The sequence below is a fragment of the Chiloscyllium punctatum genome, chromosome 8 (assembly GCF_047496795.1).
Source record: "Chiloscyllium punctatum isolate Juve2018m chromosome 8, sChiPun1.3, whole genome shotgun sequence".
Classification (NCBI taxonomy): domain Eukaryota; kingdom Metazoa; phylum Chordata; class Chondrichthyes; order Orectolobiformes; family Hemiscylliidae; genus Chiloscyllium; species Chiloscyllium punctatum.
This window is the reverse complement of record NC_092746.1, coordinates 30,167,522-30,179,983: the sequence shown is the minus strand read 5'-3', so window position 1 is coordinate 30,179,983 and position 12,462 is coordinate 30,167,522. Positions and strand designations below refer to the sequence as shown.

The window sequence follows — 12,462 nt, the reverse complement described above, 5'->3', positions numbered from 1 at the left end:
GATGAGACATTAAACTGAGGCCTCATTTGCCTTTTCTCGTGAATATATAAGGTCCCGTGACACATTTCAAAGAAGAGCATAGGAGTTACCTCAGAATCCTAGCCAGATCAATATATATGACTCAAACACCACAAAACAGATCTCTTGGTCACTATCACACTGCTGTTTGTTGGAGCATGTTGTGTAGAAGTTGGCTGCTGCCTTTCTAACATTGCAATAGTTATTGCACTTTAAAAGTAGTTAATTTGCTTTAGGACTTTAGGTGCTTTAGTTATGATAGACACCATGTAAATACAAGTCTTTCTGTACTTTCTTGCATATATTCCACATTATTTGTTTTAAAAAAAAGTCAGGCCTGGATCGTAGGATACAATAATTTGTTTACCATCCATAAGAAGAGATGAACACTAAAGTAAATAATAATAAATTGTACGATAAGAAACTAACCTGGTATGAATAGGCTTGTGTTATGACTGTACTGGGCAAGATGATAGTTTAAAGGCCACAGAGAATCATTGAGTACTTGGGTCTTTTAAAATGCATCCTGATAAGGATATGTGACAAAATAATGGAATTGTTCCAGCACAGAAGGAGCTCATTTAGCCCAACATGGGCCCACCTTTTGCTAAAAGTAAAAGCTCATTGAGCTCCACTTCCTGCATTTTCCTCATATTACTATTATCCCAGCTGCAGGTAATAATGGGCAAGTCAGATCCAAAAGTGAAACCTGACTTGACAGATAATGAGTTTTGTTTTTGCAATTTGGTTCTTGTGGTGGTCAGCCATGAACCTATTCACACGAGGCTAGCAATGTACTTGTGTTAAAAGAACGTATTTAGAGAAAAGTGCAGAAGTGAAATGGTCCTTTATTGTTTTCTAGCTCTGACCAAGTAGAACTGACTTTGACCCTTCCGGGACATATCTTCTTTCCAGCCGTAATGTTCTCCTTTTTGTTAACTGATACTCCATCTTCTTTCTTTCCTTCTTTATCTCTTTATCTTTCCTGAACTTGTACCCAGTGATATTTGGTATCTAGTCCTTCTTTGATCCATGTTTCTGTTACCACTGTAATATTGTATTCACACATGCCTAATGGCACCTGCAGCCCATCAAACTTATTTGCCATGCTTTTCATGTTCTCATGCATGCATGGTAACTTAGACTTTGTTTCATTCCCTCTTCCTCTGACTGTATGTTGTATACTATTTCAAACTCCAGTACTTTGTGTCTCTCAATTATGTTTTTTATACATATTATTTTTTCTTACTATTTTTCTGTACCCACATCCCTGCCACATTGACTTAAAGCTCCCCAGTAGCTCAAGTAAATTTCCCTCATTTTTGGGTACAAGCCACTTTCAATGGACTGCAAATATTTGGGTCTTGGTCCAGCTCGAAATTGAATATACAGGTGGAACACATTTTGTGTACAGACTAAATAATCCATGCTTGGATACCAGGTATTTGATCAATCACCTTATTATTGATCATGTCATTTATTGATCAGTTTTTTTTAGGCTACTCCTGTGTGTTCCCGGGTGACTCTGTATGGCTGCTTGTGTTCTTTCAAAAACAGAATGCTGCCAAAATAGTTAAGAAACATTGCAATTGTGTTACTTTGCTAAAAAATAAATACAAATACTTCCTGCTAAGTGTTTCACAAGTAGTTATTTAATAATCACAGTTAATTTATTCTAAAAATATCACATTAAAATGGAATTACTGAACTACAAGTATTTTTATTAAACTCAAACTATTAAATGTGTGTCATTGACAATTTTCAATGCAGTTTTTTCTATTTTAAAATAAATGTCAAGTCGACTGATGCAATTATATGTTTAATAGGTTTTAGAGGAGTACATTAATGTTAAATATTCCTGCCAGAACTACTACTACTTGTGAATAATAAATGAGATTGTCACTGTCATTGGCAAAGCCAGCATTTGTTGCCTGTCACTAATTACTGAGTGCCTTGCTGGGCCATTTCAGAGGGCAGATCAGAGTCAGCCTGGGTATGGAGTCATGTGTAGGCTAGACCATGCGAGGATGGTGGATTTTCTTCCCTAAAGGACATCAATGAACCTGGTGGCTTTTTACAGCAATGGTTGTTATGGTCACCAATATAAAGCCATGAGCACTTTACGTTGTACATTTTTAATTAATTGAACTCAGTTTCTAAAAAGCACCTTGGTGAGATTTGACCTGATGATCATAAAGCATTAACCTGGGATTGTGGATTACTAGTCCAATGACTCTATTGTTTTCCCTACAATACAGTGCTTTTATTTATTAGTGAATAATTTCCAGTGCATTATTTCCAGGTAGTGTGTCACAGCTGCAGAATGAAAAGAATTGGAGCAATGAGATGAGAGTTCTGAAGAGCTGCTTAAATAAAAGCACATTCATGGAATTCTTCATGCTTAAATACCTCCTTCTCCAACTATGGTTAAAGTATAATTTAGCATCTAAACATCTAATTGTTCGATATATGTTCACATTCATGCGACTGAACAAAAGTGATAGAGAAACTATGGGTAAAATTTAACATGTTCAAATGGTCACCATTGTCACAGAAGTAAATAGACTGCAGTTATTCATTTTAAATTGAAAGATTACAAACAAGATTACACTGTATAACTTACAAAAAAGTCATTTCAGATAGTCATGGGCAAGGCATTAGAAGGCAAAATAATTGGGGTGGCACGGTGGCTCAGTGGTCAGCACTGCTGCCTCACAGCACCAGGGACCTGGGTTCAATTCCCACCTTGGGCGACTGTGTGGAGTTTGCACATTCTCCCCATGTCTGCGTGGGTTTCCCTCGGGTGCTCCCACAAATCCAAAAATGTGCAGATTAGGTGAATTGGCCATGCTAAATTGCCCACAGTGTTGGGTGGATTATAGGGGGGTTGAGTTTCTCTTCGGAGGGTCAGTATGGACTTGTTGGGCCGAAGGGCCTGCTTCCGCACTGTAGGGATTCTAATCTAATTGTGGAGTTGAATAAATTTTCATATGTTGGAGAAGCAGGGGAGAAAATCAGAAACATGCCATAATACTATTGTAACAGCACTGTTCAGACCCGCAGAGTGCTCAAAAGAAAGATGATTTACTCAAGTAAATTTGGGGAAAGAAGGTGAAATCTCCATGTGTAGTTGCATTGTCATTATGTGCTTGCATGGGAGAATCAAAATAATGTTGGTGCACATTTTAATTTCCAACAGAAATTGCCCTCTGCTTGGAACTTGATTCATAAAATTATTCATTATTTTATCTTTTCACAGACCAAACATTGTGGTTTAGTTATATTTTAAAGAGAAAGTATAGAACTTTTGTGGAGCTGTTTCTGCTCTGATACTGAAAATGCAACAGGAAAGCCTTATTGTGTAAACCTGCTTTGAGGACATTTTGTGCTATAGTGCTATTCTAGTTTGTAAGTGTCTTAAGTTTTTTTTCTGAATTCATCTTATACGTTTGCTTATGTTGTCCTTGTTACTACCATTGCTGCATCTTTTTCTCTGATTAGTAATAGCTACAGAGAGGTTAATGAAGAATTTTGCACACACTACGAATTGAACTTCATTAATAATTGGAATGTTGCAGAGTGTGAAGTAATGAATACTAATTATTCTTTTCATGTCTTACATTACCCTACAGGCCAATCCATCAGCACAGACTTAAATTTGTTTTAGTAATGTTCTATCAATAGTGCATTAATTATGTTTTGAGAAGAAATGCAGTTGAACTTGTCCTATCAGCATCAATTTGTAGTTAGTGACTAAACCCACGCAATTTGCAACAGTCTTGAGAGAAAGGCATGCACTGAAAAATAATATTTCTGTGTAGTAAACTTGAACAGACTGTGATGAAAGTCAAACAGGACAGCAGTAATGCAGAATTGTACACAAATAAGTTCATGAAATGAGCCTCACCTGTGAACCTAATGCACCAAGCATTTATGACTCATGAAGAATTAAAGGTTTGCACTGAGTCAAAATTGAGTTCTCTCTTCACCAAAGTGGAGAAAATTGAAGGAATCTAATTGTGGTTCCTCAATTTACCTGATTTTCAGACCTCGTTTGATAGCATGAACTAGGATCCTGTACTGAACAGAAATGCTTATTACGAATACCTATCTACAGGTAAGTAGTTATAAATCATCAGCATGTTACTCAACTAATTGAAAATCTAATCCCCCCCATAAACTCCCCCTTATAAACAAGCTGTTCAGTTCTGAAGAAAGGGCACTGGACCCGAAACGTTAACTCTGATTTCTCTCCACAGGTGCTACCAGACCTGCTGAGTTTTTCCAGCAATTTCTGTTTCTGATTTCTGGCATCTGCAGTATCTTTTTTTGCCAAGTTGTTCTGTTAGCTGACAACCACTCGCACAGTTGTTGGTAGGCAAAAGGTCTCCATAATCGGTGATCAGTCACAAAGCCATAGATCATAAACCTACTTGTTGCCAACAACAGCTGAATCTGTACACCCTCCTCATCTCCAAATTGACAGCAACTCAAATTTCAATGCTACTTGTTCAAACAGATACTTGCTTTCAAACATACCCTTTTAAACACGGATTTTAAAATCTGTCTCCTTTCAATTTTTTTTATATAAAGCACAGAATAAAAAGACACAATCCTTATGGTGGGATCAGCCTAAATATTAGACTGCCACGTTTATTACCCTGATTCTCCCATCAATTGCCAAGAGCCTTTACAAAGGCATCTAGCAGTTACCTGAATCAAGTCATAGCCTATACAGTTATATAACATATACAGTAATAGAAGTCAAGATCTTCTGACATACATAGGACCTGACTGCCATTCTGAGGTATGAATAGGTAGAGTATACACCATCTGTAATGTGCCTATTTGTACTGAACAGTGTGTGCCCTCTAGATGCTGCTCAGGAGGTATTTCATGAAATCTCTCCTCTTTTTGACACCTCAGAAATGTCTGGGTTCCAGCTGTCCAATTCCTACAGTGAGATCATCTCTCCTAAACACCAGGCTCTGGTTGTCAGTCAGCTCAACACTGGAACCAGAATTGATTGCCCGCCTTCCTAAGATCCCATTTAACAAACAAAGCTCTCTGCCAGAATGAGAATAATGTCAAAGTCTGAGAGTGGTTTAGCAGTTGATGCACTGCATCCACCACCAAGTTGCCCTCTGCTAGTGTTTAAACTTGGTCTTTCAGTTGTTGTGCAAGAGGTAAGTGATGTTAATAATAGAAATATTAGGAATTACCTTAACAACTGAGAGAAAGATTGCCTGAAAAGTAGCAAAAATAAAAGACCATCTCATTCCATGCACTCTTTCTCATGAACCTGAAGTGTTTAAATGAGACCTAGTCTTTCCAGAAATCTTAACTTCACATTGGTCAGCCTCAAGAATGCTCCTTGGCCTCTGTTAAAATTGGGACTAAGCTATACCATTCCTTATGCTAAGCCAAAAAGGTAAAGAGCAAATATATTAAAATATAATTAAAAATGGCAACATCGATTCATAGGAAATAAGAGTGCAGAAAGCAGCCATTTGGCCCATCCTGTCTGTGGCAGCCAATAAGTAGTCACCTGGCTTCATCCCATTTTCTACTTGTTGTCACCTTGTAAGTTGTGACAGATCAAGTGCATTATATCAAAGAAATTGAATTATTCATTTATTCCTTAGATATATTAAGATTGGTGACAAAGAGTGTGAATTTAACAGCCATTTCCGACTCATTCTTCATACAAAGTTGGCCAACCCTCACTACAAACCCGAGATGCAAGCTCAGACTACCCTCATTAATTTTACTGTCACAAGAGATGGACTCGAAGATCAACTGTTGGCTGATGTGGTCAGCACTGAGAGACCAGATCTAGAACACCTGAAGGTACTGTACTGTGAGGTGAAAGATTATTCGGAATGGATCAGAAATAGCTCTAATTCTGTCAGGTGCAATTTCAGGTTCCTTTCCCTTTTATTTAATTGGGTTTGTCTTTATTCAATTTCAATTTAAGGGGAAAATTTTTATTGCTGGAGGAGGCAAGGCAAGAGGCAGTGGCAAGGTTATGAAATTCATGCAGTCATGCCTGTTTGAAAGGATAACTTAGGGTCATTTTGCAAAATGGTAGTTTGGTTAGGAGCTGTCCTCCTAACAACCACAGTTAATCAATGCTCAAGTTAACAAAAGTACTGAGGCCCCACTCTTCCTTTGGATCACAACCCCCCACCGCCCCCCCCACCCCCACCCGCACCTCCCACCAACAATTAGAGATGGCTCCTATTGGGAGTTGTGGTGGGGAAGCAGTTGGCATTTAAATCCTCCCTCACCCTTTCTCCCCCTATTCCCACCTTCAACTCCTGCACTTGTATGCAGCTTATATACAACTAAATCTGCAGCCCACCCTTTGGAGAGATTTCACTCATTGGCTTTTTGAAAGGTATTTCTGGGAGAAATTGAAGAATTTGAAGGAGTTTTAGACACTTTCAGGGGTCTCAGTGCCATCTTGGTTCTCTCTCTCTGTCCTACCTTCTCTCTCTCTCTCTCTTCCCCTCCTCTCACTCACCTATATTAGCACACCCTGTATCTGAATGGTAGGATGTCACTGTCTTTGCTGAAGGGTGTCTTATTGACCCTCCAGCCTTTGAGCCCACTCTTCATCCCTAATTGAAAAGTCATTGAATGGCCATTCTTCCAAAAATTTAATTGGAGTCTTAACACTGGAGCAAAAGCTTTGCCTTGTATGTTTAAAATAGCATCCAAAAATATAATTGCAGTCACTAATGAAAGGAGAAATCATTTCAAATTGCATTACCCAGTTATTAAGGGTGGAATCTTACTGGGGTCTACATGACGAAGACTATGGAAAAGTGTGTGTCAGAAATCAGCAACAAGTACAACAAGGCCAATCTCAATGTCAAGATCATCTCACTCCATCTTTTAAGCTTTCACAAGCAGCATGGTAAGATTCTAATTGGGCAGCAGCAAGACGCTAACTGAAGGGTTTAATGCTTCATCAACTCCACAACTAGCTTCATTAATATTCAGACTCCAGTCTTACCAAACTTACAAAACAGGTTTGGTTCAGCAAACCCTGAGATGGATACCAGAGCGGGTACCTGGATGAATCAACTCGTCACTTGCCCTGAAGCACCTCCATGTTGCTTGCTGTGAAATCACAGCTTCAGGTACATTCCGCAGGCATGATGTGAAAGCACTCCTCCATCACTGACATGGGCTGCCTGTATCTGCCCGCCCACCAGAACCATCCTGGTACTTCTAATGTCACTGGCAGTGTGCTCTGGAAGCCCACTCTTTGAGTCATAGAGATGTGCAACATGGAAACAGACCCTTCAGTCCAACCCATCCATGCCGAACAGATATCCCAACCCAACCTAGTCCCACCTGCCAGCACCCAGCCCATATCCCTCCAAACCCTTCCTATTCATATACCCATCCAAATGCCTCTTAAATGTTGCAATTGTACCAGCCTCCACCACTTCCTCTGGCAGCTCATTCCATACGCGTACCACCCTCTGCGTGAAAAAGTTGCCCCGTCGGTCTCTTTTATATCTTTCCCCTCTCACCCTAAACCTCTGCCCTCTAGTTCTGGACTCCCCGACCCCAGGGAAAAGACTTTGCCTATTTACCCTATCCATACCCCTCATAATTTTGTAAACTCTATAAGGTCACCCCTCAGCCTCCGATGCTCCAGGGAAAACAGCCCCAGCCTGTTGAGCCTCTCCCTATAGCTCAAATCCTTCAACCCTGGCAACATCCTTGTAAATCTTTTCTGAATCCTTTCAAGTTTCACAACATCTTTCCGATAGACCAGAATTGCACGCAATATTCCAACAGTGGCCGAACCAATGTCCTGTTAAGCCACAACATGACCTCCCAACTCCTGTACTCAATACTCTGACCAGTAAAGGAAAGCATGCCAAATGCCTTCTACACTATTCTATCTACCTGCAATATAAATTTATTTTTAAAATTTACATTGCTGCCATTTTAAGTATGGAGCTTGATTCTTAAATTCAGTACCTAAACAGAATAAGAGTCATAGAGATGTGCAGCATGGAAGCAGAACCTTCGGTACAACCCATCCATGCCGACCAGATATCCCAACCCAATCTAGTCCCACCTGCCAGCACCCGGCCCATATCCCTCCAAACCCTTCCTATTCATATACCCATCCAAATGCCTCTTAATGTTGTAATTGTACCATCCTCCACCACTTCCTCTGGCAGCTCATTCCATAACTGTACCACCCTCTGTGTCAAAAAGTTGCCCCTTAGATCTCTTTTATATCTTTCCCCTCTCATCCTAAACCTATGCCCTCTAGTTCTGGACTCCCCGACCCCAGGGAAAAGACTTTGCCTATTTAGCCTATCTATGCCTCAGACATAAGGTCACCACTCAGCCTCAGACGCTCCAGGGAAAAGAGCCCCAGCCTGTTCAGCCTCTCCCTATAGCTCAAATAAAAAGGACTAATAATGATATGTTGGAACCATTTTTTTAAAGTAGGATTTGCTTATGGGTCACTCCAAAGTCCAGTTATTCCACTGTACTAACTGTTTTGTTTTCTGTCTACAGTCTGAATTAACCAAGCAGCAGAATCATTTTAAAATTGAACTGAAAAGACTAGAAGATGAGCTCCTTACCCGTTTGTCTGCTGCAGAGGGTAATTTTCTTGGTGACACAGAACTGGTGGAAAGGCTAGAGACAACTAAACTAACAGCAGCAGAAATTGAGCAGAAGGTAAAGCAATGGCCATTGTTTCAGGAGATCCATTACATTGCATAAACCATGTTCTAGAACCTAAAACCTGTAGAATTTCTGAAATTCAGCTGTCTGCAAAATTGGAAAACTAATTATTGTAATGGTACAGAATTCTTACTGTAACCGCTATTGTCCAGAAAAGCCTCTATTGAATGGCAGTTACTTGCAAGAGACACAGAAAATATGTGGATTCTGATAGGGCATAAAATCATTGGGTGATAAATTTTTCATGGGTGTAGTGCAGAACATACAGTAGCAAATCAACAGCCTAGTTTAAATTCTGTTTAATTTTCTATTCTTTAAAAGGGACACCAGGGAGACTTCCTGCTTAGAATCACATTAGCAGATGCTGAGCACCACACAGAATTCATTTGCTGCCTTTCCATACTGCTTACTGCTACACAGCTAATTGATGAGAACATAGCTAGCTATATGTTAGTACTTGATACATTTACTAAAGCCTGTGGTAAGTGCTGTGTCGTATGCTGTTGAAATTACTTTTGTGGATTTGCCACCTGAGGTAGACTTTGAGGAACCAAATCGTGGCAGGGAGAATGGGAGCAACGGAGAGGGGTTTGGGAAGAACATTCCAATAGTATGCAGTATCCAATCAAGGAGGATTGTTAATGCTTTGTCACTATTGAATTCTGAATGTTTAAGAACAACTTTACACAGTACAATTCAATACTCCTGCAAGATTAGGAGGGGTGTACAATGTGAGTTTGCTCATGTAAGTTTAAACTGGGAATCTCTGTTGTACAGGTGAATGAAGCAAAGGAAAATGAACTGAGGATCAATGAGGCTCGCGAATACTATCGGCCAGCAGCAGCAAGGGCATCGCTTCTTTACTTCATCATCAATGATCTCAGGAAAATGAATCCCATTTATCAATTTTCTCTCAAGGTATAAAATAACTCAAAATTAAAATAGGAATAGAAGTAATACTTGCAGCTGCTTGAGTCTTCTCTACCATTTATTAAGATCATGGATATTTATATTTTGAGTTTCCGTTGCCCACAATAACCCTTGGTTCTCCTGTCTTAACAATAATTTGTCCATCTCTGTCTTAAAAGTATTTAATGATCGACTTCCTCTGCTGTCTAAGACACTAATTTCTAAAGTCACATAATTCTACATGAGACGTTTCTCCTCCTCTTTGACCTGAAAGGGTGACCCTTAATTTTAAAATAGTATCCCCTAGTCCTGGCCTTAACCATAAGAGGAAACCTCCTTTCCACATCCAACTTGTGAAGACCACTCAGAATGTTATATACTTCAATTAGCAAACTCCTCACACTTCTCCACTCCAGTGGAACCAAACCCAGCCTGTCTAACCTGTCTATGTAAGGCAAACATCTTCCAAACTGAGTCCAATACTCTACATCCTTCCCGAAATACGGAGACCATACTGCACACAGTATTCGAGACGTGGCCTGACTAATGCCCTGTGTAACAGAAACATAACATGCTTACTTTTAGGTTCAATTTCTATTGTAATAAAGAAAGCACTCCAATCACATTGCTGATTATATGCTGCACTTGCAGACTAAAGTTTTGTGATTCATGCACTGGAACATTTAAAACCCTCTCCACTTCATAATTTCAGAGTTGATTTCAGTTGTAATAACCCTCTGCTTTTCCAGTCTCCCTGCTAAAGTGAGAAACTTCACATTTTCCTACGTTATACTCCATCTGCCATATTTTTGTCCACAAACTGGCACTATCTATATCATCTACCAATCTTCTATCCGTGCAACTAAGTTAACCCCTACACATGAGCTGTTATTTTCCACAGTTAGTTTTGAAGTGGCATCTCATCAAATTTCCTAAGAAATCCTAAGTATAGTATGCCTACAGATTCCCGACATTTTGCACAGAACAAAGCAGGTCAGAAAACAGAGTTTACATTATACTGGGCATTGTTGACTTGGCATTCTGCAATGAGCAGAGTGTTGCAAAGATCACTGCGTGAGCCTATTGCTTTGATAAAGGAACTGGGTGTAATGTATTCCAACCAACTGATGTTAAGCTAGTGCAAAGGATGCAAAATGTGTTTTTTTGTTTCAGTCTGCTTTAACAATGTTAGAACATAAGTGTAAATATGATTAGATTAGATTACATTACATTACATTATAGAAACAGGCCCTTCGGCCCAACAAGTCCACACCGACCCGCCGAAGCGTAACCCACCCATACCCCTACATTTACCCCTTACCTAACACTACGGGCAATTTAGCATGGCCAATTCACCTGACCTGCACATCTTTGGACTGTGGGAGGAAACCAGAGCACCCGGAGGAAACCCACGCAGACACGGGGAGAATGTGCAAACTCCACAAAGTCAGTCACCTGAGGCGGGAATTGAACCTGGGTCTCTGGTGCTGTGAGGCGCTGTGATTTCATTGACAGTAGAGTCACTGACAGTTATATTAAATTAAAGTAAACATGAACACTTTTGGATTATATTTCATTAGAAGCAGGATCTTTCATCCTCTTTGGAATCTGCTTCGGTGTCATTACCTCATTAGACATCTTGCCCCATGTGCAGGTTGAGAATCTACCTGTTTAGTCACTGGTTTTGCCTTACCAAAATGCAATGCCTCACAATTATCTAAATTAAACTCCGTCTGCCATTCCTGGGCCCATTTGATCAAGTTCCCATGATATAACTGTCCGTTACACCAGCAATTTTGGTATCATTTGGAAACCTACTAATGTACAGAGGAACCTCAATTATCCGAACAAGATGGACAGGCACAATTTCGTTCGGATAATTGATTATTTGGTTAATTGATTCAATGCCTCTCCTCTGGTGTTCGGAGTTTTCTGAAGTTTCCTTATTTCTCGCTCTGCCTGCCTTGCTCCTTCTCTCTGTCTCAGGGTTTGTTTCTGAGCAGACACACACTTGTGTGAAAGGGACCTACAGCATTGCTGAAGCCTCCCCATCTATCTTCACCCCCCCACCCCCCACCACCCCCACCCCGCAATCAGTTCAATGAGATTGTCACAGCAAGCACTAGCTATGTCCTCTTCCCATTCAGGTAAAAACAATGACTGCAGATGCTGGAAACCAGAGTTTAAATTAGAATGGTGCTGGAAAAGCACAGCAGTTCAGGCAGCATCCGAGAAGCAGTAAAATCGACATTTCGGGCAAAAGCCCTTCATCAGGAATACAGCCAGAGTGCCTGAAGGGTGGAGAGATAAATGAGAGGAGGGTGGGGAGAAAGTAGTTCAGCAAGTCTGACAGCATCTATGAAGAGAACCTTTTTGGGTCTGGTGACTCTTCCTCAGAACATTCTGCGAAAGGGTCACTGGACCCAAAACGTTAACTCTGAAATCTCTTCACAGATGCTGCCAGACCTGCTGAGCTTTTCCAGCGATTTGTTTTTGTTTCTGATTTGCAGCATTCACAGTGCTTTCAGTTTTGATTTTTAATTACTCCCTCATTTGCAATCTCTTTTTTGAAACAAGTTTAGCTCTAACTCCCCATGCAAATATCAAAATGTCATCATAGCAAGGCTAATAGATATCACACCCCAGCTCTTTAGCTAAAGAAGTATACCTGCTGTTTCATGGTCTTAGATTACTAGCTCTTCGCCTCTTAACTCAATATGTCACTAATCTTTTAAGGATAATGGACACAAAGCTTGCTTTAATTGTATGTATTCCGTTTACTATAGTTAACTTGTAGTTTTAAGAATT

The 12,462-nt window shown here is 40.1% G+C and overlaps 1 protein-coding gene across 3 annotated transcripts in view; it reads left to right on the top strand.

Annotated features, from left to right (window-relative positions):
- The window catches only part of LOC140480447 (dynein axonemal heavy chain 11-like), a 445,469-nt gene that overhangs the window by 317,174 nt on the left and 115,833 nt on the right, over positions 1–12,462 (top strand). For all 3 annotated transcript variants that reach the window (XM_072575322.1, XM_072575320.1, XM_072575321.1), the window contains 3 exons: positions 5,664–5,868; positions 8,575–8,739; positions 9,523–9,663. In XM_072575322.1, coding sequence (XP_072431423.1) covers positions 5,664–5,868; positions 8,575–8,739; positions 9,523–9,663 — 511 coding nt within the window. The remainder of the gene's footprint in view (positions 1–5,663; positions 5,869–8,574; positions 8,740–9,522; positions 9,664–12,462) is intronic.